This window comes from Mastigoproctus giganteus, chromosome 9 (assembly GCF_048544385.1).
Source record: "Mastigoproctus giganteus isolate SK-2022 chromosome 9, ASM4854438v1, whole genome shotgun sequence".
Lineage (NCBI taxonomy): Eukaryota > Metazoa > Arthropoda > Arachnida > Uropygi > Thelyphonidae > Mastigoproctus > Mastigoproctus giganteus.
Window position 1 is genome coordinate 40,940,077 of NC_143583.1, and position 24,772 is coordinate 40,964,848.

The window sequence follows — 24,772 nt, forward strand, 5'->3', positions numbered from 1 at the left end:
GAACACCACCACACGGCGAGATTTGCAACAAGGGGAATTATCCTGCTGAAAATTGCAAGGTCCTGAGCCATAAACGTGTATCAATACTACAGGAATAGCATTTATTGGAGACGTCAGAGTATCGCTCCTTTTGCAAGGTACCATCGACGAATATTATCGGCCAACGCCACCAACTGTGCAACTGGGAAGATAAGAGTCCAGATAAAAATATTTTCCAGATTGACGCCACATCCAAATACTTCAGTATAATTAAAACAGCATTTACACTCACTCCAGAGGTCAGTTTCTTGGAAAAGTGGCATCATTGCTCCCGTTTCTGAAATTAACTTTCGTGATGAAAGGTTTATTGGAGATAGTTGGGCAACAGGATTTGTATTAGTATAATGCTCTGTTTACAGTATGCGAATTGATGACTGTGCTGAACATTCTCGAACCTCTTGGATGATTCTTTAGGTGCAATTTTGATGAACAACAAGATTAACTGTCCTCTGATATTTCTCTCTCGCTCTTTCTCTTAAAAATTTAAGGAAGACTTTTGAAATAGTCGATGTTTTGAACTTTCGAATCGTCATTTGAAATCAGCGAAACTTTTGAATGATTTGAATAAACGTATTTCAGAATATTTAATATATTTCTTTTAAAATTAATTCATAGCAGCTTTGGAACGAATCTTAATGATTATTAATGAACTACTAAAGAACCAGAAAGTAAAACTACAAAAATTCCAAAGGCTTAATATCAAATTTAGTCTTTATGTATCATTTGAATCATAAAATTCAATCATGTGATTGTCATCCAGATAAGAGCGTTACTTCTTTCTGCATGCCGATTGTCTGAATAAGTGAAATAAAAAGACCCTAAGGCCAGAACGAAAAAGAAAATTTCCTGAAATATTTAAAAAAAGAAATAAGTCATACATTTTTCATCCACATTGGTCCGGTCATGTGCAAAGTTTTTAACCTGCATCAATTTATTTGCAATTTTTTTGAATTAAAACCCGAAAGCTTTTAAATATATTTGGACAGAAATAAATGCGAAATATTTGGTTTAACCGATTTTAACAAGCAACCGTCTTACGAAGGGCGTGCAGCATTTCTTACCCTGTTGCTTTTATTGATCTTTGATGTAGTGAGCTAGAACACACAAGATGGGCTTGGAGGATGAGACTAGGTGTCTCTATGGTAACCGAGCAGGCCCTCAGTTGGAAGCTAATTTAGCGTGTTCTAACGCTGAGCTTCAAAGCGAACAGTAGGTTAAACGGGTTTTCTGTAAAAGACGGATATGCGGTTAAACTTTCGATTCTGCTTTCTATCTTTTCCTCCTCAAGATAGCATTTCTGTCTTCAAAAGCTGTACGTATATGTATGTTCTGCTGTCGAAATAGCTAGCGTTGGGTCAGATCTTTCAAGCTAAAGGCGTTTTCGAGAGGGCAATATGCTTCTGTTTCTCGCTATCTCGAGTCCAATGTGGGAGTTTATTCATAAGGCTTAGCAGTTCATTGAAGCGACAGCCAGAAGGATTCTGGTAACAGGTGAGCAACCCTTCCGAGTCATTTAACCAAAAATGATTTATAATAATAAAACAGGCTTACCTTGTATTTATTTATGATTACATTTAAAAAGGCTTGATACATTTTAGCTGCTTATCACGTGAACGACCATGAAAAAATAGAATATTCTAGGGAATGTTTTATTACAGGATTTTCTTTTATAAATATTCTTTAATTATATTTGTGATTTATCATATTCATTAACCATTTAAATACATTAGATTTTCTTAAATAAGAAACCTGAAAGAAAAAATAATTGTTCGATACTAAATTCAAGCACACGACTGTCGATTTATGGCGCGGAAGAAAATTCTTTTTGAAAATATTTATTCAAAGGATTAATCGCGTGTTTCTGCATGTATGAAACGTTAATAATTCACACACTGGCATGACCAGAAGCTCACAATATTACAAAACGCATGAGACAACAAAAAGAATTTCCTTCAAATCTTTGTGGCTTAATTTGAATTATCTGGAGAAACGTAGATGAATTACTAAATATTTTCGTTGTCATTTCTTAGATACGAAAAACGATTTCTCTCTTCTCTCAAATTTCCATGGAAAATTCTGAAGGAAGTTGTAACTTATTTATAAAAGAAATCCATTCGCTTATTCCAATAAGGCAAACATATAAACATTTATTTATTTTCGGAACTTTTAATGTTACTTAATTATTTGCTATTATGATTTCTTCTTTCTTTTTCTTTTTTCTTTTCACCTTGCTCCTTACTTTTAGCGATTTAGTACACTACTGTCCCAAAGTTAAGAAACAAACGCAAAAGCTGAAATCTCAAGGTATGCTCATGGTATTTTAATAATATTCACGAAGAACTATAATACACACCAGTGAAATAATATTGAATAAATCATTAATTATAGAATGGCGCTGTGGAATATGCCCTACACGCATTATATAGATTATCTTATTGAATGATGAAATCAATGATAAAATCATTTAGTTGGCTGGCTATTTATAATTTATGCCGAGGCAACCAGGCCATGAAGCGCCAATTCATTTCGTGTGTAGTTTGTACGTTTTCCCTATTTTTGGGTGGGAAAACCATGCACCCTTTCCCAAAGCCCAGTTAACTCAATAACAGTGTATTTTTTTACACTGTTATAAAAATATCTCCTGCATTGTCACTTCGTAGCAAATTCCAAACATACTCCTGGCAGAAACGATTACATGGAAAAGAAAACGAGTTTTGTAAACTACTTTTCCTTCCCATGTACAACTTTACAAACGTGTTAGTACCGTACAATGTGTACCATAAGTCGGGAACTGCTATTGTATGGGATTTGGGTGAGAACACAGCACAAATAGTCCATACGTGTTATATCATGATTCCACAAAATACGTCTTATATCAGCCAATCAATCCCAGTAAAAATGGGATTATTTTTATTATTATTATTTTAGGGTTACTAGTAATTAAATACATTAACCCGTATTTGTGTCTGTAAATTGCGTATGTTCTATAGTTTGACTGTTTTGCTGGACGAAAAAACCCCAGTTACTGGGGAGAAAAACCTTGCTATCTACGCCTGAGACCAACTAACTCAGCCACGGAGTGAAAAAAGCCCATTAAAGTTCCTCGCGTCATCGACGGGATTCGAACCCAGGCCTTTTCCACTCGGTGTGGGGAGGACGGTGACGATACCACTGTGCTACCCGCGCAGACTGTAAAAATGGGATGGCAAATAACCACCCCTAATTTTACTTCTCTTCTTATGTTTCTGAAAGTCTTGTTAGTTAATATATTTATAATAATTTTTTGTCGCTACATTTTTGTTGGAACCTGTGAAGACCACGTAATTTCATCGTTCATCAGTTCATTTCAGAAGAGACACGGACTGTCACAACAAGGGAGGTACAACCGGTTCTCAGACACAGGGAATGTAATTGACAGACGATATAAAAAGTTTTCTCCTTCTCAACTAAAGCTGATCTGCGAAATAGTCAATCTCCATAAAAGAAAAAACATTGGACAAAGATACGGGCTCTCTCTTTGTGCTGTCTTCGTGGGTAGCACAGAAGTTGTAATTACCGTCTTCCCCACTTTGGGCGGAAAAGGCGCGGGTCCGAATCTCGTCAATGACGTGACGAATTTTCATGGGCTTTTTTCACTCCATGGATGGGCTAGTCGGGTCTTATGCGAGGAGAGAAAGGGTTCCTTACCACCCCAAGAAACTTGGGTTTTTCGTCCAACAAAAGAGGTAAACTGACCAGAGAGCACACGCAATTTACGGACATATTACACAAGGGTAGATGAGGTAATTTTCAGGTGGTCCTCATATGCTAGTTTTATTTTTATATCTTTGTGCTGGTGTTAAAAAGGACAGACAACACTCTTTTACGAACATTACACACTATTTGTACATTTTTCAATGACAAACAACTGTCATTTAAGCATTCTCCGTGATAATGATGACGAGTTCCACTCCAAGCTGATGTGCAGTGTTCTCTGTGTTGAGTTATGCAATTAGGGTGCTCTGGACCAGCCAGAGCACCCTACCATTCAACTTGCTAATGAACATATTTCAGAAAGGTTAGAGATCTTTCTGAAATATGTTCAAAATTAATTGAGAATAAATTTGTGATATATTAAATATCGGTGAGTAATCCAGCCAAAAAAGGTGTGGTTTGTTAGTAGCAGTAGTTATCCTGAAGCAGGAAAATGATTTCCTACTGCCAGAACAATACTGAAATGGACCCAAGGATTGAAATTTGAGCCTCACCAACCACACCATGCACTTTGATTTGCACGTATTTGGAGGACTTAAAAGTATACTTAGGAAAAATAGTGCGTTACATATCGGGTGCGTTAGCAAATAGTAATAATTATTAATTTATAACAAAAAAAAAAAAAAAAAGAACAAAAAGCAACGGCTTTTATGCATGAATCCATAAAATTTCGTTTCTGCGCATCCGTTACATTCATTCCCTCAATCAGCGCATAGCAACAAAAATAATATCCAATGTTGTTATTTGGTTTTTAGGAGCATTAGCAACTAAGGCCGTATTGCTCCAGGAATATGCAGTGGTCATTCCCTTGACCTTTCCGCATCCTCCGTATTTGGTGGTGACGGGCTCGAACCCCGGTCTAATCAAGAAGCGTGTGCTATGCACTGCTGCTCCTTCCCACCTGGCTAGGGAGGCGCCGTTTATATATCTATATAATATCCAATGCTTCAGCTACTACGGTATATGGATCGCCTGTAATATGTATGAAAAAAATAAATAATGATTGCCGGATTTCTACTGGTCTGATTTAATGATATTTGGGAAGGCTCAATAAATCGTTCTAAGAAAGCAAAATATGAACTATCATGCAAATCCATCCATTGGAAGTCGAATTATTACATGCGTATAGATGGACGGACAAAGAAATAATAATTGTCGCATTTTTATCAGTCCAATTTTAGTAAAATTTGTGGTGTCTCTACAAATCTTTCTAAAAGGTCCAAATTTAAAATTTCATGGAAGTTCATTCAATGGGAGCCGAGTTATTAATGGAGGGAAGAATAATAATAATTGCCGGATTTCTATTGGTTCGACTTTAATGAAATTTGTCAAGGCTTGACAAATCTTTCTAAACGGACAAAATGTAAATTCTCTTGAAAATCTGTCTATTAGATCAAGTGGTTACATGCGGACGGACTGCCATAGTGAAGACAATAGGCGAATTATGCATATGCTAGCCTGCCTAAATCTTCCACTTCAATTAAAGACAATTAGTTATTCAAAATGATTTTTAAAAAATCCTTCCAGATCTTTTCACCTCTCTCCTGTAATTACTAAATTTTCTCAATAGTAATAGATTTTTACTTGACACACTTCTAAACAACTTCACGATAATTTGCATTAGAATAGCAACGAGAATACGTTCGAGGTGCAAAGTAATTTCTGCTGTTGTTTTACCCTTCGTTTAATTTCCCATAGCTACTTTAAATGGATTAGTTGACTGGACAAAGACGTCATTACTAATTCACTTGTTTGCCATTTTAAGCCTCCCACTTCAACTGCACGTGCAGCATAGAAACGAACGCGACCCGCTTCGCCTTAATTAGAGAATGCGGATTAATTTCTCAGCTGTGAGTGAAGTAATTCGCACACATTATTGGCATGTAGAATTGCTGGAATGTATATGTTTACTGAATTCTATATATACTGCGTATATATAGAAGTCAGTATAATTCTGACAGATAGCTAAGAAGGATAAATTGGTCATATTCGTATGACACTAACAGAAGAGATAACATTCACTCTGCCTAACTTTAAAATTTTGCAAAGAAAAATAAGTTTTCCAATTTATGAAGGTAAATGGATTTTATAATGTTATTAGTCTAATATACCATTCTCGGTCAGATTAAAATAAGCCTTATTGAGTTATGCGATGCGTTAAACTGTTGTCATCTTTGGAGGTTATGTGCATCAGCTACTCAAGTCATATTGAGCCAGTTACTGTGGTATTCTGGTTCATGCGATTTTGTCATGTATTACGTCTATACAAGTGTGTGTTCATGGACTGATTTGCGTGGTTCGCACACTGAAAACCTAGAATAACTCAATGAGGGAAAAACCCAATTTCCTCCTGAGATGGTTAACTCAGTTGAAGGAGGCCTTTGAAGAATTCTTCCATTCTCTTTAGTAGGATCTGGGTTTGAATCCAGATCCCATCCAAACGAGTGAGTGGCCAAGCCACTATACTGCCATTAAAGATACGATTGGGGCAGATGGTAAATCGCTCTTGATTTAAAGACATCCATCGGTTGGGTGAAGGAAAATATTATATATGATTTTCAAAATGCAGGTGTTAAAACCGTTGTCAAAAAATGAAGGAACAAGTTTATTCGTGCGTTCCATCAATAGCTCGCATATGTTCGTACATATACGCACGTCAGCATTGGAGTTTTATATGGTCTTTTTTAACATCATAGCCGGGTTAGTTCGTCCCTCTTCTTCGGAAAACTTGAATTTTTTTTGTATCCCACTAAACAGGCAAACCGACCATGTACATACAAAAAATTCTCTGGCCTATGGTTCCTGCATTCACAGACACCTTCATGTCTGTGAATCTGTTACATTCTCAGTCAGTTTGTGGAAGCAGGGTGCGGGGCCTCGCTGAGGGTGCAACGTGTGCACGGTACACGAACCCTAGATTCTGAGGGTGTCAGGATTACGGTGCGGAGAGTGATATTTATTTGGCTTAAATATGCTTATATTAAGTGGCGGCTGAGTGGATGATTATACGTACTATGGAACTTTATAGCAAAAAACTCGCTGACAGTCATTTACAACTGAAAGAGTTGAGAACCAAAACCAACATTTCTGTAATTTTTAAATGTGCTGGAATGAATGGCTAAAGCGCGTATAAACTCGAACGCCGACGAAAGTGAACAGACCCAACGTGGACAACCAGTGTGGACAAATATCTTTCGCCTTGAATAATAACTCCTTTTAGCATATCCAAAAGATCTTATTCCGTAAAATCTCGTTTACAGTGAGTAACCTTGAACTTTCTGATCCCTAGAAGTTTTTAACCTGGTAATAACCCAAACAGCATCTATTATAGCACTAGGGATATTTCAGCTTATTGGTTCATTTGCGTTAAAGTGCATATGTGCCTTTAGCGGTGGGTTCTTGGTGTTAAATTGGATTTATTGAAGGATGATTACTGATGTGATGCCGGCAACTGTTTTCGGCACGTTTGCAAATTTGCTAAAAGCTACAGGAAGGTAGAACATGAGAATATTTTTCCAGAATGATTGAATTCTATAATGAATGTGATTTGATAGTTGAGGGCGGAAAACGTGAATAAATGTATATTTTGTTAAATTTAAAAATTAGTTTTAGATGTAGGTAAAGAGAAGCTTTATCCAAGCGTTATTACAAGCAAGTATTATGTAAATTTTATGTTGCAGAATATCATTATTTTATTATTATTATTATTATTATTAGCTATATGGTGCAAGGAAGCCAGACAACAAAAAAAAATTCCCTAGTTACCCTGAGAGAGAGAGAGAGAGAGAGAGAGAGAGAGAGAGAGAGAGAGAGAGAGAGAGAGAGAGAGAGAGTTAAAAGTAGAAGGGAATCACCAAGAAGAGAGAAGAAGAATGATGATATCCAGCTCAGGACCCTGGGTGTGCCAAGTCCACACTTACAGCATTAGTAGAGGCATACGATGCAAGAAAGCAAGCTTATGTAGCATCTTATCCAGCTCAGGATCCTGGGTGTGCCAAGCCCATACTCATCAGATGTGAGCCCCTGGGGCGATATTTACTATAACAACCGTTTTTGTAATCATTTTCTGATTATTATTATTATCAGTAGCGTACCTAAGGGTCGGCGAGGTCGGAAATACCATCCTCATCCTTCACGACAGGGCTTGAAGGGCGAGGTTAGGAGTTAGGAGTTACAGTGCATAGTATGTTGAAATAAAAACAAGTACAATTTGAATGTTATGATATCGTACTTTTTTTGTAGAACGGCCGCAGATCTACATTAACGGATGATCATCTGAACTGCAATGTTATTAAAAGAAATTTAATTTTACCACTGCAGAATGTTCTTTTTTTTAATTAAAATTAATAAAAAATCGTTTTCGATCTTCAGTGTCTCATAACAGGTTATCAAATTTAGTAATAATATTTGTGTTAAATGAAATATGCAATGGACTTGATCTGCATAAAATTATTCAACAATTTTAATTAGCCAAAGCAATATGACCCAACCATCTAATTCAGTAGAGTTTTGAATGTGTTGGACTGGTAAGTTTCGAAATCCACGAAAGAAACTGGCGTAAAAATTTATTTTGCAAAGAGGCACATGACCTCGACGCTGCCCTGACCGGGTGTGTACATGTGTATATACTCTTCATCGGAACGAGTTGTTTTCTTACTGCATATGCCAGGATGTCGTAATTTGGACAATGAACAAACATCAAGATTTATGTGCATTTGAAAAAAGGCTCACCCTTACAAATTTTCGGAAAGTTTAATATTTGATGTACAAAAACAACTCCAACTAATATCGTCACATGTGTCTTTATCTTCACAAACTGACTGAGAGTGCATACCCGAACTAATATCATTCACTACGTATACCGAACATATTCCGACATGTATAGATATGATACAGGGGCCTTAATGAATTTATTCAAGACATAGGCACCACCTACGAAAATTTAGTTGAGGAGGAAGGAAACGGCATGTTAAAAGAAAAAGGTAGAACAAAAAATAATTGTCACAGGTCAAATAACTGTTAGGGCCACACAAGAATAATCTCATCTCCTCACATGTATTATGTACGTAAATGGCGCATGTTCTCTGGTTAGTTTGCTTGTTTTGCTGGACGAAAAACCCGAGTTTCTGGGGAGGGGAGGAAGAAACCTTGCTATCCTCGCCTGAGACCGACTAACTCAGCCGCGAAGTAAAAAAATACCCATAAACGTGGCTCACGTAATTTGTATTCATTAGCGCAGGCAGTCTTCTAGAACAGACGTCACAGAAACCCTCCTCCTCGTTGAGATAAAAATAACTTTGTTTAACTTTCTTGTTAGTATTAAATTCATATATTGCCGACTTCCCAAAGCAGCTGATAACATTCAGATGCTACTAATACTGGATGGGTTGTCAAAGGAACATAAATCTAAAAACCACAACAAAAGATAATAATATTAACCTTTCCCAGATGTGAATAACTAATTTAACTAATAAGATAAATAGTATAATATTTTCACAAATAAATGTTGGACCATTTATTTATTTTCCCCTTATCAAGTATAAATGGATAAATTCTGTGGATAGTTAAGGGTTCGTATTAAGAATCCAACTAAATAAATTTTTGTCGACGACAAAAGGTCCTCCATGCTTTGTGGAGGAACTTTGGAACTTTTTGCTGGATTCTTAACCTGATACTGAGGAAGTTTATTTCAGACAAAGATCGTAAGGACTTCTACCGAAAAACTTCCGTTTTTCTACTTCGAAGACAGAAAAGCCAATTTTGAGAGCAACAGAATTTACATACAATACATTGGACGCTTCACGGTCTCAATTGGATTTGCAAATGCAAATTTCAGAAAACGTACACAGTATGTACGTTTGCAAATTGAGGACATCCGGCCAATGTTATCCTACCTCAGTTTTGATGGAGTGTGATGATACAGAATAAGAGAAGAGTGGAATGTTTAGCACATGTCAGTAGGCTACTGACAGTAGGACACATCTGCGATTACAACACCAGGCAGCTGAGACCTATTTTCAGAAAGACACAACATCAAGTCAACACCTTCACATCAGTGGCCGCTACCATTTCTGCGGTGTCAGAAACACCACAGTTGGACAGTCGAAGATTAGAAAGAGATATGAAAGTTCTGATGAACTGTACTTCTTTTTGAATTAGATAGATACTGCCTACAGCATAAACAACAACACAATAGATCCAATGTGCAGTTTTCAGGTAGTGCAGCTATGGCGACGGTCATAATTCGAGAAATAATTTGGTGGGGAAATTTGGTCTCATCTAATATAAGTACAGCAATATATGACAGCTGTTGACCCTGTAATAATGTTTACAGATGAATTAAATTATTCGGGTGGCCTAAAAGATAATAGTTTGGTTTCTGTAATAATATTTTGGATAAAGTGCAGCGCCAATATGGTTTCCACTGGTTTGTGTTGTAGGGTTTTAGTCATTTCAGCGACTTAGGCCATATTGCTCTGTATATATTGTTTGTAAATTGCGTGTGTTCTGTAGTCGATTTGCCTGCTTGCTGGACGAAAAACCCGAGTTTCCGGAGGGGAAAACATCTACCTTTGCCTGAGACCAACAAACTCATCTACGTTGTCAAAAAGACCCCTAAAAATTCCTCACCTCATCAACTGGATTCGAACTGCGTAATTTCTACCCAGTGGGGAGGACGGCGATTCTACCAACAGCGTAGCCGTGAGTGCGTTTCCGGCCGGCAATTTCATCGAGAACAAGCGCTATTGGGCCATATAGCAGCGTACATGGAAGATGGAATCGCCCGTCGATGACGCGAGGAACTTTAATAGGCTTTTTTCACTCCATGGCTGAGTTAGTCGGTCTCAGGCATAGATAGCAAGGTTCCCCCCCCCAAAAAAAAAAAAAAAAAACTGGGGTTTTTCGTCCAGCAAACAGACAAATCGACCATAGAACACACGCAATTAACAGACATAAGACACAGCATTATTGCTCTGTATATATTGTTTGTAAATTGCGTGTGTTCTATAGTCGATTTGCCTGCTTGCTGGACGATTCATCTGCCGTGCTGCAGCACGGAAGATGAATTTAATTATTTGGGTGACCATAAGGCCTGACGTAGCCCAGTGGTCAGGAGCGAGAGTGCATAGCACGCGTTCCTTGAGTGGACCGGGGTTCAAGCCCGTGACTACTAAATACGATAAATATTTGTATTGACGATTTATTGTAAACTCTACTGACTTGGTTGTCGTGCCGGAGTATAAACAGAAAATTTATTTATTTTTTTATTTATAATGAAGATAACCCCCTCATGATCCCATCTTCCAAACTATAATAGTTTGGAAGATGGGATCATGAGGGGTTATCTTCTTCGAAATCTTGTGCGTGTTTTGCGTTTTTTTTTTTTTTTTTTTGTGCGTTTCAGCACTACAGATGATTGTGGACCCAGGCCAGGCTCCTCGTGCCTAGGGACGAGCATTGGGCAGCAGCTGCCCAAGTGTTGGCTGCTCTCTGGTGGCGGGGTGGCCTGGCACAAGCAATACGGCAACACACGCACATTAGCCCGCTCTGCAGAGGTTCTGCACCACTACAGATGAACAAGGTGGAGATGGGCAAATGCCTAGGAGCCACACACACAGTGTTGCCATTTTAGCGGTTTTCCCGCTAGATTTAGCGGAATTGCTTCAGGTTTAGCGGATAAAAATATGAAATAGCGGATAGCGGATTTTTTAGCGGGAAGAGTATAAATGTTTAGCATTTTATGTATTTTGGCAATGTAACATTTATATTAAGAAATATTCATTTAAGAAATATTAAATTAATTGTTCGATTAATTATTTAATTAACAATAAAAATAATTCATAATTGAAATAGTAGGGATATCATATTTCATAGTTTTTTTTTTATAAAGCGAAGAATCGGTTTTATATTATTCTGGATTTCCCTGAGGAGAACCCCAACAATTTTACGTAGTTACGCTCGCGGTCAAACGACCTGATCATTGGGTCATAGTTTTAAATTGTTGAATCAAATCTAAAAATGTGGAAAAAATTCTAATGACGCCTTTTTTTGAAACAGCGAAGGAATGGCATTGGATAATTTTTCTTCGTCGTATTTGTTTGGCTTCCAAGAAATGCGATCCGAATTACCGACATCTCTTTCAACGTTTCTAATAACCACAGAGCAATAAGAGTAATAAGTAATAATTATTTCTAATAACCACAGTGTAATAATATCTTAGTATAGTCAGTCCTCGTATAGCACGATAGTTGTATTCCTAGAAACCCTCGTGCAATGCAAAATCGTGCGTTTAGTAAATCCACCAGCCGACAAAATCAATTCAAATATTTATACAGTGCCATAAACGATGGTGCAGATCCGAAAAAGATAGTTCATTCGTGTCAAACAAGGTGGTTATCCATTGAAGAATTTTAGAACAGTATATTGAATTAAAAGCCCATTTTGAAATAACTCGTTTGACTGACAAATGTTATACTGCAGAACTTCTTTATTCAATGTTCAAAGATGAAAGTAATTTAGCATATCTTTTATTTTAAAACCTATCTTATCTGAAGTACAAAGAGTAAACAAATCTTTTGAATCAAATACTGCCGATCCTACATTATTACTACATGATTTAAACATGCTATTGTCGATGATTGCCAATAAAATGTTTTTACCAAATAATGAAAGAAAAATAAATGAATTAATAATGAATAAACTTATCACAACAACAACAGATGAAATGGCAATAAGAGAGAGATGCCGTAATTTCTTGATTGATTTGTATCAACAATTAAAACAACGCCTTCCGGACAACATAAAAGAATTAGAAAAAATGTCATTAATCTCAGTTAACAATATATTAAAGAAACAAAAAGAACCACTGATAAATTTATTACAAAATTTAAAATTGTCTGAAGTAGAAATTGAAAAAATTGAGCAATAGTATATAAACATTACTCTCGTTAAATGGGAAAACATCAACAATACAATGAAGTTTTGGTAAGAAGTTTCGAAATATCGAGATGCAAGCGGTAAAAATCCATTTAAAGAAATTAGCGAATTTGCATTGGGTATTTTAATTTTGCCATTATCCAATGCAGATGTGGAAAGAATATTCAGCAACATAAATCTAGTAAATAACAAAACACGCAACAGAATGAGTGTTGGCACGGTTAATGCAATCTTATCAGTACGATACGGGCTCAAAAGAGTTGAAAAGTGTTGTAAAAATTATGTTTTACCTGAAGAAGTGCTTCGCAAAATAGGCACACAAGAAACATATGATGAGGAGGTATTGAATTTCGAAATTAATTTAGATTTTTAGATATTGATTTTATATTAAAAACAGAAAATAAATAACTATTTATATATACTATTTGTTTGTTTGTTTTTATTCACTACAAAGTATAAACAAATGAAAATTTTAAAAATTTGGCGGGTCAAGTACTAAAAATAGCGGATTTTGAGTATGTGGCTAGCGGGAAATATTATTAAGAGTTGGCAACACTGCACACACACACACACCTTCGAAATCTGTAAAAGATTTTTGTCATTTGTGCCAAGTAAACCAAGACCATGAGGATTGCATGCTTTTCATGGCCAGTTTATCTGTTTTGTGCGATGAAAAATTTCCTAGAGAAAATAACAAATGCCGTTTAGAAGATTGTCTCAGAAAATTGATGTTTTGAGATCATTAACTAGAATTATATATAATTGTGAGGCAATTTAGGAAGTTTTTAGAATTTTTTTCTAAAAACTTTCAAACTAATGAAACAAGCCTTGATTTGTCATGATTCTTTAAGCTGAAATGATAAAATTTTTATTAAGTCTGGGGCAAATACATGAATTTACTTACAGATTTATTAGGGTAAAGGTACATGAAAAATTCTGCATATAAAAATGCTCGCAACCTGAATATTTGTTCCATTATCAATTTAAACTTTCACGTGAGTACTCCTGTTGATGTGTTTAACACGCTAGGGTTTTTTTGGGTTATCATCTCTAGAAGAATATCTCCTGGCAGTTCTCACAGACAATTTTTAATTACTCTGCACTTCACTATAAATATTTTGGATAATGAAAAAACTTTGTTTATCCAAAATGAAAAACACGCATCAAAAGTCGGAAATTAATATCAGCTTACGTGTAAATTGCAATCTTAATCGAATATTTCCAGCTAAAGACGTTAATGATATTATGGAACTTCATTTAGTATATACAAGAACAATATTTATGTAATTATATTTACTATTTAAATTTGTTTGATAAAATTAAATGGGAAGCTGTTCTCGCTAAAATAGTATGCCTGTCCGACAACCTGAAAAGTTCTACTTTCTTTAAGATATCAATTTTTAACGTTACTGTCGAAGCGTCAACAGAAATATCGACAGAACGTCCGTGTGTTATTGAAGTAATGTTATAAATATAACCCTAGCAAGTTCTGTAAGGCCACCAACGTTATATTATTTCTCCTGCAAATGGATCGATCTTTGAGAACTCTTTTCACAACCTCCATTTTGATATTCTAGAGAATGTCAAGGTTTGAATAATGCAGCGTTAGTAAGTACAAAATATCTGAGATTCTAGGCTTGTGGACTTCGCTTGGTTAACAGGAAGTAGATGATTAGCTTGGTCTTATTTTGTTAAACGTTCTCACAACTAGAGGGTAAACGTAAAATGAGGCCACAACTTCACAAGTTAATTACAGAACGACTGGTAGTATATACTTTCAAATATACGACCTGCTACATTTTATACCTACGTAATACCAGTTTTGTTTACTCATAGAAGGCTCACCCCCACATATTTCTATGGTAATATATCACACCTACATATATCGTAGAACAGTGAGATGGTAGTCTAATGAACTGCTTTTCCACTACGCCCTGTATAGCTTAATAACTATGGTATGATGGTTGAAATAGCTGTTATGATAACCCCCTTATGCATTAAAACTGAAATTGATATAATAATGCATAAATATGCTATATGCGAAAATTTGTCTACTAAACAAACTTTTTATCAAATGAAACAGAATGGTGAATCAAATATTACAATTCCTCGTAGTTAGATGAAAATTGTTGCTTAAAACAAACTCGGTAAATTATCTACCTAGCTATGAACGAAATGAGATAGAGACAAAAATCTGATTTTATTTGTCAATGTAACAAATAAAATTCTTTGTCCTGTCCATCAAAGAATGCAGAAACAGCAGACTTCAGTTCATTATCATCAGCAAAGCGACGTCCATGTACGTTTTTCTTGAGGTGTTGAAACAGGAAATAGTCGCTTGGGGTCAGATCCGGACTTTAAGGAGGATGGGTAAGTTATGTAAAAGTCACAGTCTTTTAAAGCAGCAGAACAGCATGTCACCTGTGCACTGGTGCATTATTGTGAACAAGCAACACACCTCTAGAAAGTTTTCCGCATCGTTTTTCCTTTACGAATTCCCTTAGATTGTACAGTAGGGATACATACGATTCCCCACCAATGACTGTCTGCTTGTGTTCCAAGTAGTGAATGTACAAAATTTCCTCAGTATCCCAAACAATGGTGGCCGTAATTTTTTGGGTCGGGGAGAACCCTTGTGCTTCCATTGCATTGATTCTTGCTTGGTCTCAGGATCCTAGTGATAAACCCATGTTTCATCACCCGTGAAAATTCTGGAGATGAAAGTTTCAGGATCCTTTCCATAAAGTTCCAAATTCTCCTCACAGCACCTTACTCTGAACTGCTTCTGCACAGGGGTCAGAAATCTGGGAACCCACCTTGCACTGACCTTAGCCATCCCTAAATGTTCATGGAGGATGGTTATAACTGTTCCCTAAGATATATCACATTACCTAGAGATTCTGGACACCTTTAAACATCTGTCATTCAGCACAAGGGTTTCCACAGCTTGGCACATTTCTGGAGTGGCTGCTGCAACAATCCTTCCTGGACGTGGATCATCTTCGATGGACTCTATCCCACTTGAATTGTTTTGACCAGAGTTTCACCTGGTACTCTGAAGGCGCACTGTTGCCATACACAGCCACCATCCTTTCATGAATGGACAGGTATTTCGAACGAACGGAGGGGTGAAATGGGAGTGTTTTTTTTTTTTTTTTTTTTGCTGATGCTGCATAAGCTTGCTTTCTTGCATCATATACCTTTACTAATGCTAATGCTACTAATGAATGGCCTTTGGTCCATTTCCTTCTTTGATGAGAAACTTGATGACTGAACGATGCTCCAATTTCACTAAATCCATAATTTGATACAGGTGTCTTCTTTCTTTCTTTCTTTCTGTTACAGCAACACAACCTAAAAATATAGTGGGATAAAAATCAGTATGGTTCAAGTTGAGATACGTAGGAACATGATAAATCATGAATCATCGAAATATAACTATGGGAAGTACCTTAGGTAAATAATTTATTGAATGTCCCTCGTACATCAGTTACATAAAAATAATTATAAAAAAATAACTAATGTTATTTCATGATAGTTATTATTAATAATTGCGTGTATAAGATTATTTAAATGAAAACTATGAATCATACAAATGGAACAAACAAATTAAACTGAATAATAAAGTAATTGTATATAGCATCGTTCTCTAAGTAGCTGTGAGAAAACTGGGTTTCCTGCTTAGTGTTTCAATCCCAAATATTGGAGGTACTTCGAAACGAGTTGCTTGGTATTGCACTACTCTAAATAAAAAATCACTGCTACAATGTACACTGAATAACAAACAAATTAAAAATAAAATGGGGTGTCCAGCTGATACCTAAAGTTTAAAAAGAACATGAATGAAGTCCAGTCTTGTATATGAAAACGTAGGTCTGTGTACTTGGTAAAGTTAAACAGGCCATTTCATTTTGGCCAAAGCTGACGTGACTTGATCACAAAATACAGGTTCCCTACAAATCTCAAAACTAAGATCGAAAATCAGCGTAAGTAAACAGCTTTGTCATACAGGGTCGGGCAAAAACAACTACCAATTTTAAAGATGAAATGACTACTTTGCAAATTGGAAAAGACATTTATTGTTATTATGTTTAATGTTTCTGGTGATATTTTTCCAATTTCATCACTTAGTTGCTCAAGTGTCCGTGGATGGTTTACATAGACTAGATTTTAAGAAATCATTAAAAATCACAAATAAGTCTGGTGGCAAATCGTGGTGGCAAATTTATGTTACCAAAACGAGATATAATGTGATTTGTAAATATTTCCTTTAAAGTGTATATGGAAAGTGTTGCGGTATGCCGCAGCACCGCCCTGTTGAAACCAGATATTTCGTAAGTCGACTCCTTTCTGGGGAAAATCCTCTCTTACAAATTATTTCAGCATGTTTAGGGCTGAAGTTACTGTGACAGCTAAACCATTAACATTTTCATAAAAGTACGATGCCAAAAGCAGATACCCTACACGAACAGTAATTTTCTGGCTTTAAAGTGATTGTTCATGAAGGTGACGTTAGGATTTTCGTCTGCTCAATATCTAATATTTTGTATGTAAATAACCCATTCAAATGGAAGTGGGCCTCCTCACTCATGATTAAATGATTGATTTAGTCTGCGTGTATCCAATATTTTGTATGTAAATAACCCATTCAAATGGAAGTGGGCCTCCTCACTCATGATTAAATGATTGATTTAGTCTGCGTGTATCCAAATCATGAACTAGTAATAGTTGAACCATTTGCATTTTATACGGATGCGATGCAGCTTTAAATCGATATGCAATATACGGCGCACACTTCGTTCCGATATGTTCAGTTCACTTTATTGACAACAAATGCTCGAGGACTGCGTTGTAGCATTGCTCTGATTCTTTCAAAATTTTCCTGAGAACGCGCGGTATGCATCCGAACTGGAGGTTTCACATCTGTTACAATACTTTTGTTTTAAATTTGTAAATTCGATGTGCTATGGTCTTTTACTTGGACTTGGAACACCAACTATCTGATGTTGGAACCCCCCATCTGACGCTGAACACCACCTTCTTCTCTTCTGACGTTGAAAGTAACGTCTAAATTCACGTTGGGTATTCACAACGGAGATACATAATTAAAAAAATGTTTCGACAGCAAATATACGATGTTTATTCGACCATCGCTCCATTTTTACTAAATGCATTAGCGTACACTACTGATGGACACAACCCGCAGAGCATCCGCTGCAAAATGGCGCCTCTTTGAAAATAGGTAACTTCATTTTATTTCAGAAGAGAGAGAGCGAAATTTATCTTTTACACATCTAATCACCCCAAATACGCATTTAGTAAATCACTATAACAAAGTTCTGTTCAGTAACTGGTAAGCTGGATGCAGGACCGATCCGTGACATTTGGCGTCCATGTGCAAAAAAATCGGAACCCCCAACACCAATTTTCCAACAAAATTTTGTATACTTCACGTTCATGCATAAGGAAGAACATTTTTACTACAAATGCATATACTTAAATTATTTATTAAATTATAGTAATGGTAAAGTTATATTTTCTCCTGATAATTTTGTGGTTAATTAAATTATGATATATTAATGGTTGCAGATTTAAACTTGATCCTAGTACACTGTTTTTGGTTGCTGAGTCACCCCGTTTAATTTTTCTGGTTTACTCATGCTGCCACGAATCTGATGTCACTTACCTGTTCTACGAAAACAGAACTGAGAACTGAAACTTAAACTATGAAATGAAACATTCAGCATATTTCTACTCTCCTATGCTGCTGTAATCAACTTAACACCTTTCTTTGGTTTTCATTTTGAATTTAATTTTGATTCTTTGCCATTCTCCTAAAAATATTTTTAAAGCATTAAAGAAATATATTATCATTGGTACACTCTATATATTGCACTAAATGGCTGAAAGCTGACACGTGAGGTGACACGTGGAAGATATCCTACAGTTTTCTCACTTTTTATAAGATAATTGGTTCCGCAGCAGCTTTCTTAAATATACACGTGGATGAAAGTCGGCCTAATAATACCCATTTTGATGGTTTTGATGGGTTGAAGTTATGCAAAATGCACAAATTGGGTAAACCATATTAAATAGAAAACGAATATACCTGAAAAGAAATTAGGTCGTTGATTGGAAAACTGACATCCCATCTCCTCGGGGAAAGCTACAGCGCATAACAGCAGGAGGAAAAAGAACGAAATTTCGATAACTCTTCAACCAAGAAAATGGGCTTGATTAAGGAGATGTATTCTGCTACCTTATGAAAACCAGTAAACTAAAACTGGCTGTCAGAAAAATTTAGCATTGCAACTTGCAATAAATCTTTAAGCTGATCAAAGGATTTTCACTCTTGCAGTTATTCTTCACTATATTACTATTTCAGTGAATTTATAGGCGAATTTTATTTTATTTTTACTTCAGTGATGAGCTCGAGCTGGCAGAAAGAGACCAGTTATCTCAGCAGCCACTTTGAATTTTTCACACTTGCTGTATTAGCATTAGCAGTGGCAAATGATGCAAGAAAGCAAGCTATACAGCATTAGCCAAAAAAAAACACCTATTTCACCTATTCATTCCCTCCAATAGTTTGTCTAGTTCTTCCTTGAATTTATTTAAACTATCAATTTCCACAAAAACAGATGGAAGTTTGTTCCAACAATCAATCACCCGTTGGCTAAAGGCAAACTTCACATATTCATTCTGCAACCGTCCTTCTTAATTTGAATCTGTGCCCCCGCATGTGAGTGGTCTGAGCAAGAAGAAGAATCCTATCAGCATTCTTTGCTATTCTTTTTTTTTTGTACCATATTTCCGTTTTGGTCGGTGATACTTATATCCGAGAGCTTCGTTGTAACCATTTCACTTCGGTGCTATACCAGTGCAACAGTTGACAAAGCTCGGTTGATGGGATTCGAACCAGAGCACAATAAGTGAAATTGCAGAAATAACTGAAGAAAAATAATTTTTCGTATTTTTTTTTTAAAGGACAACACAATGAAAATCTATTCGTACTAAGTGTGGTACCCCTTACCACTAACAATACCTATGGCAACATCACAAAATACTAGGATCTGCGCTATGACTGTCTCTCAGAGTCAATCAATGGAAAAACTCAGGAAAAATGGGTTTTTGCAGTGATTGACTATGTATGTATAATAGTATTATAAAATAAGCATTTTTAGTGTCAAAGATCTCTAATTTTATTTGCTGTTTGAAGTTTGACAAGACAAAAAATTGGAAAAACTAGTAATCTCCATTTTACTTTCAGTATTAAGCATACACCTTTATCCATGATTTCTTGTATAACTTTGCTGCATTCATTTGCGTCATAAAAATATTCCGCTTTTTGGAGATGTCATTTGAAATTATTATAAAAGGATTTAGGAAATACGCAAATGACATGATAAAACTTCAAATTTAGCCTTCTAATTGGTTTTAAATGCCTACAAAACCAATGAAACTTCGACGTATTACGAATCCATTGCCTTACCACTCTGTCACAACTACATACATGTGTGGTGTAACCTTCTTCCCCCTTCCATTCCATAAATTTGATCTACGGTGCACCTGATTGAAGCAGAAGTACTAAACAGGTGTTTCCTATAATGTAATACTGTATCTTTTATATCAGAAAAACAAAAGAGTAGTGTTTTTTTCCAGCTGCTATCTTGTTTCGAGATAGTGAATCGAAATAATATCTTCAATATGTTCTTAGCCGTTGGGACCTTCTCATATGTGCATTTTTTTGGCTTGGACTAAATATAAAGTTCTAATTCTTAAAATTTTAGTGGCTACCATCTTGTTTCAAGATTTCTGATTGCAACAGTTATATATATATAACTCTTGCAATCAGCAATGTACAGTATAAATAATATTGACTAATGTTATTTACACTGTATATTGGAGCCCATTTTCCATTTCTGAAAAGCAGGCTAAAAATCTTTTGTGATTGGTGGCTGGCTGGTCGTTTTTGACATTTTTGCGAATTGGCACAATTTTGTATGACATACTAGTTCATATACTCTTATTTTTAGGTGTTTTAGTAAATATGCGTAAAGTATGTCCGTCCGCATCTAATAATTATTCTCAGTGGATGGAGTTTTGTGAAATTTTATATTTGGCACTTTTAGAAAGATTTGTCGAGCCATCCCAAATTTCATTAAAAACCAGACCAATAGGAATCCGGCAATTATTATTATTTTTTCTACATGTTACATGCATATTATGTTTGTTGCTGTGCGCTGATTGGAGGAACGAATGGAAAATATGGCGGATGCACTGAAATTATTAAACAGAAGTTTTAAACGAAATGTTCTCGGTTCGTGCATAAAAAATTGTTACTTTTTGTTTTTCGTTATCAGTTTGCTAAGAACATAAATCATGATTTATTACTATTTGCTTATTATATTAATCACAGTAGAAGCGTTAAATGTTATATTTCCACTGCTATTAAAATACAAGAAGAAATAAGTAAAATTGCATTACTATTGATTATGAAGTATAACAAAAGTGGAGTAATGTGCACTGAAGTGAAGCGAAAACAATACTTTTATATATAATTCAGGTAATCAGTAATCATTAATCAGTAATTAATTCGTAACAAGATAAAGAGTTATTTACTTTTTTGTTTGTTAATCACAAAAAATCAAAAGAATGAATTAATTTAAGAAATAAAAAGCTAAGGCTTCTGAAATGAGTGACCGAGATTCATATGATTGACCGGAGTTCAAACGAGTGCCCGGACCGAAAATATAAACAGAAAATTTATTCATTTATTTAATATAACTCACTGGTCGCATAAAGTAACTTGTTATTGTGTATTCACTGGATTTTCATGTTGTGGGGTTGTAAAACCAGCCGAATCGCTTAGATAAAAACTGTTCCCTCCAGCTGAGCTTAGCTAACTACAGTCTTTAAGAATTCCTAAGTACTCCTACGTGATCTAAACCCTGACCTCCTCCACGACAATACTATATTGTCATGGAGGACTGTTAATTAACTTCTATTTTACGAATATCGACATGGGATCATCGACAAAATTTACATGAATTCCTAAATTAACCAAAAACTTTTAATAAATTGATGAAACATCAATATATTACAATAAACACGATAAACAATTAAAATATCAAATTGGATCGGATCTTGATTCTTAATGAGTTGTGAAAATTGTTCACAGTGAGCAGAACATGTTTTTGCACATATTATCTGTTAATAGAACAATTTACCTATGCAGTCCCCAAAACATGATGACTGTATGCATCCTGCCGCCTAAAGGTCCAACATGAATCTTTTGGGTTATTAGCTGGTGCTCTTTAAAGCCTGCTTTATGTGGTAGCTCATAAAACTGACAGATATCGCACAGCGTGGCACTGCCATTTCTGTTCATTTTCCAACACCAAATGAAAAGGCTTCAGGAACTCGCTTTCAGTTCACAGAAGTGACGCAAATATTCTTGGATGGCTAGCGAAACATAAAATCCTGCTAGCTCGTAAGCGATCCTCTTACTCTGAATTAATAGACCTCGTCAATCATGTGTAAAGATATTGGATGTTTTCAAGTGAAGAAATGGGGACGAGAAGTCTGACTCCGTGTTATGTATGAGTTATCGATCTGTGTATGAAAAGAATAAGCGATGACGTCCATGAATGTTCCCTCAATAAATACCGAATTAGTGAGATATAAAACTTACCGGAATATTTGTATATCATCTGTGTGAAGCTTTACATAAATCATATTTTCGGATTGTCTATATATAAAAGTTTAATTGATTTTCATATAAACTCAAATCAATCATTAAAATTGGTTATTTCTTAGAAATAATTAATATTATTCACTTATTTTAAATGTATTTTAATGGATAAACTGAGGACCAACGACTTCTTTTTACCAAACCACTACAACTACAAGCATTTTTTCAACAAGAATTTTTTTGGACTTTCAAACAGACAGCTCATTGTAGATTCAGTTTTAATAATTATAAAATTCAAGGAGAAAAACAAAACGGCACAACGTTGAGGATTTTCAGTGTCCTCCAGTTTAACGGTGCATTGTTAACTTATAATTCTCCTCCTTAGAAATGAAATTACAATAACTTTATCTGAAGTCAAAATATTTTGTTGTTTTTTTTTTTTTCTGTTTTAGGGAAACCACCGCAAGAAAATCTGGTCCATAATGAGTGCACTTACTTGTAGAAGAGAACATAAAGGGCTTTACAAATCCTAATGAAGTGTTTTTCTTCATTAAAAAAAGGCCACGTTGTTTGCACATCTCAGTCATGTCAAGTCTGTGTTTTGTATGTGAACTTCCCATCTTTTCGTACCAGAATTGTAGTACGTGGCCTCTCAAAAAAGATGAATTCCAGAATGGCATTCCAGAAGAAGAAGAAGAGATGGAAGAGGAGGGAGACGAAAACGAAGATAATATCCAGGTGAAAGTAAAAAACGACAATATTGAAGAGGTCTCTTATCATGACGACTGCTTTCAGTGCGACATTTGTGGTATGAGACTTTGTGGAATGAACACCCGATATGCTAGGTATTTTAACAAGAAAATTTATTGCAATCTTCATTATGCTGATATTCTGGGTTTAACTAGCGGCGAAGAATTCATGCAAAGGCTTCGTGAATTCAAGCAGTATGCTCTGGGCTGTGCAGAAACTCGACGCAAAAATTCGACAACACTTCAGTTCCCTGTGCCACCACAAGCCTGTGTTGACAGTAATTCATGTATTCGGTATCCACACTTCATCAAACCCACGCCTGGTTACTGGATAGAATGTAGCGGAAGCAGAAACTATGTTTCAAATGATCTTAATAAAAACAGCAATAGTCCTAATATAGCAAATGACTCTTGTGGTAATAGAATGCAATTTACAAAACCAACACGAAAAGAATATGTAGAAAATAATTTCGAGCTGTTGTCATGCGAAGAGGAAGCGTACGAAAAACATTTTTACGGCACTGAACACTGGAATTATTTTACAACAGATGAAGCCTTGGGACCAGTCATTATGAGCATAAAGCAAGAAACAGTTAAAAACCGGGATTATTTTAGGTAAGGTTTTAACTACTTTAATTTTAAAAAAATTAAGAATTCATTAAATAAATATATTGTGAGATTAGTATTTATAAATTAATTAATTATATAACTATGTAATACCGGTATGTAGTTATATATCACTGTATGTGCATGCGTGTGTGTATTAAACGCCAAAGAAACTGGTCCATTTGCCAGTTTGCTGGACGAAAAATCCCACTTTTGGGGAGAAAAAAAAAAAATGCAACCATCGCCTCAGACCGAACTTACTCAGCATGTGGCACAAAATCCATTAAAATTCCTCGTTTTATTGACAGTATTCGAACCCTAGGCGTTTACGGGTTCGAATACTGTCGTTATAGGGAGGACAGTGCGTCTATGATTGTACTACCGCGATGGTAGTTATACATCAATATATAACTATATATCAGTTGTACGTAACTTACCAGATTAATTCAAACAAATATATGAATTAAAATGTATAACAACGAAATAATAATTTTGGTTCTCTTGAAAAGGTCTTGGTCTGATTCCTCATTCTAGGACTATAAATTTTTATGGCTCTCGAATTCTGCACTTGTTCGCACTTAGTATTATTAGTATTAGTAGTGGCTTATACAACATCAGCCAAAAAAAAAGAGCCAACACTTCCCATTTCACCCCTCCATCACTTTGTTCAGTTCCTCCTTGAATTTATTCAAACTACCCACCTCCACCACACCAGATGGGAGTTTGTTCTAAAAATCGACCACCTGCTTGCTGAACGCAAATTTCCGCACATCTCTCCTGCAACTATTCTTCCTCAATTTGAATTTACGCCTTGTTATGTGTGTGTGTGTGTGTGTGTGGTCCGAGCAAATGGAAGAATTCTAACAGCACTGAGCTTACTCAATTCGTTTAAAGCTTTAAACAATCAGATCTTCTCGTAGGTACCTAGTTTCCAAACGCTGTTCATATTTATTTATGTATTATTAAATATGCTCAGTAGTTCTATTACCCACCC

The 24,772-nt window shown here is 35.7% G+C and overlaps 1 protein-coding gene across 2 annotated transcripts in view; it reads left to right on the forward strand.

Moving 5' to 3' along the window:
• Positions 1 to 1,206: 1,206 nt before the first annotated feature.
• The window catches only part of LOC150080164 (uncharacterized), a 150,423-nt gene continuing 126,857 nt past the window's right edge, over positions 1,207 to 24,772 (forward strand). For both annotated transcript variants that reach the window (XM_090381804.1, XM_090381803.1), the window contains exons 1-2: positions 1,207 to 1,530; positions 22,876 to 23,787. In XM_090381804.1, the coding sequence (XP_090237930.1) occupies positions 23,009 to 23,787 (779 nt within the window). In that variant the 5' untranslated portion in view covers positions 1,207 to 1,530; positions 22,876 to 23,008. The remainder of the gene's footprint in view (positions 1,531 to 22,875; positions 23,788 to 24,772) is intronic.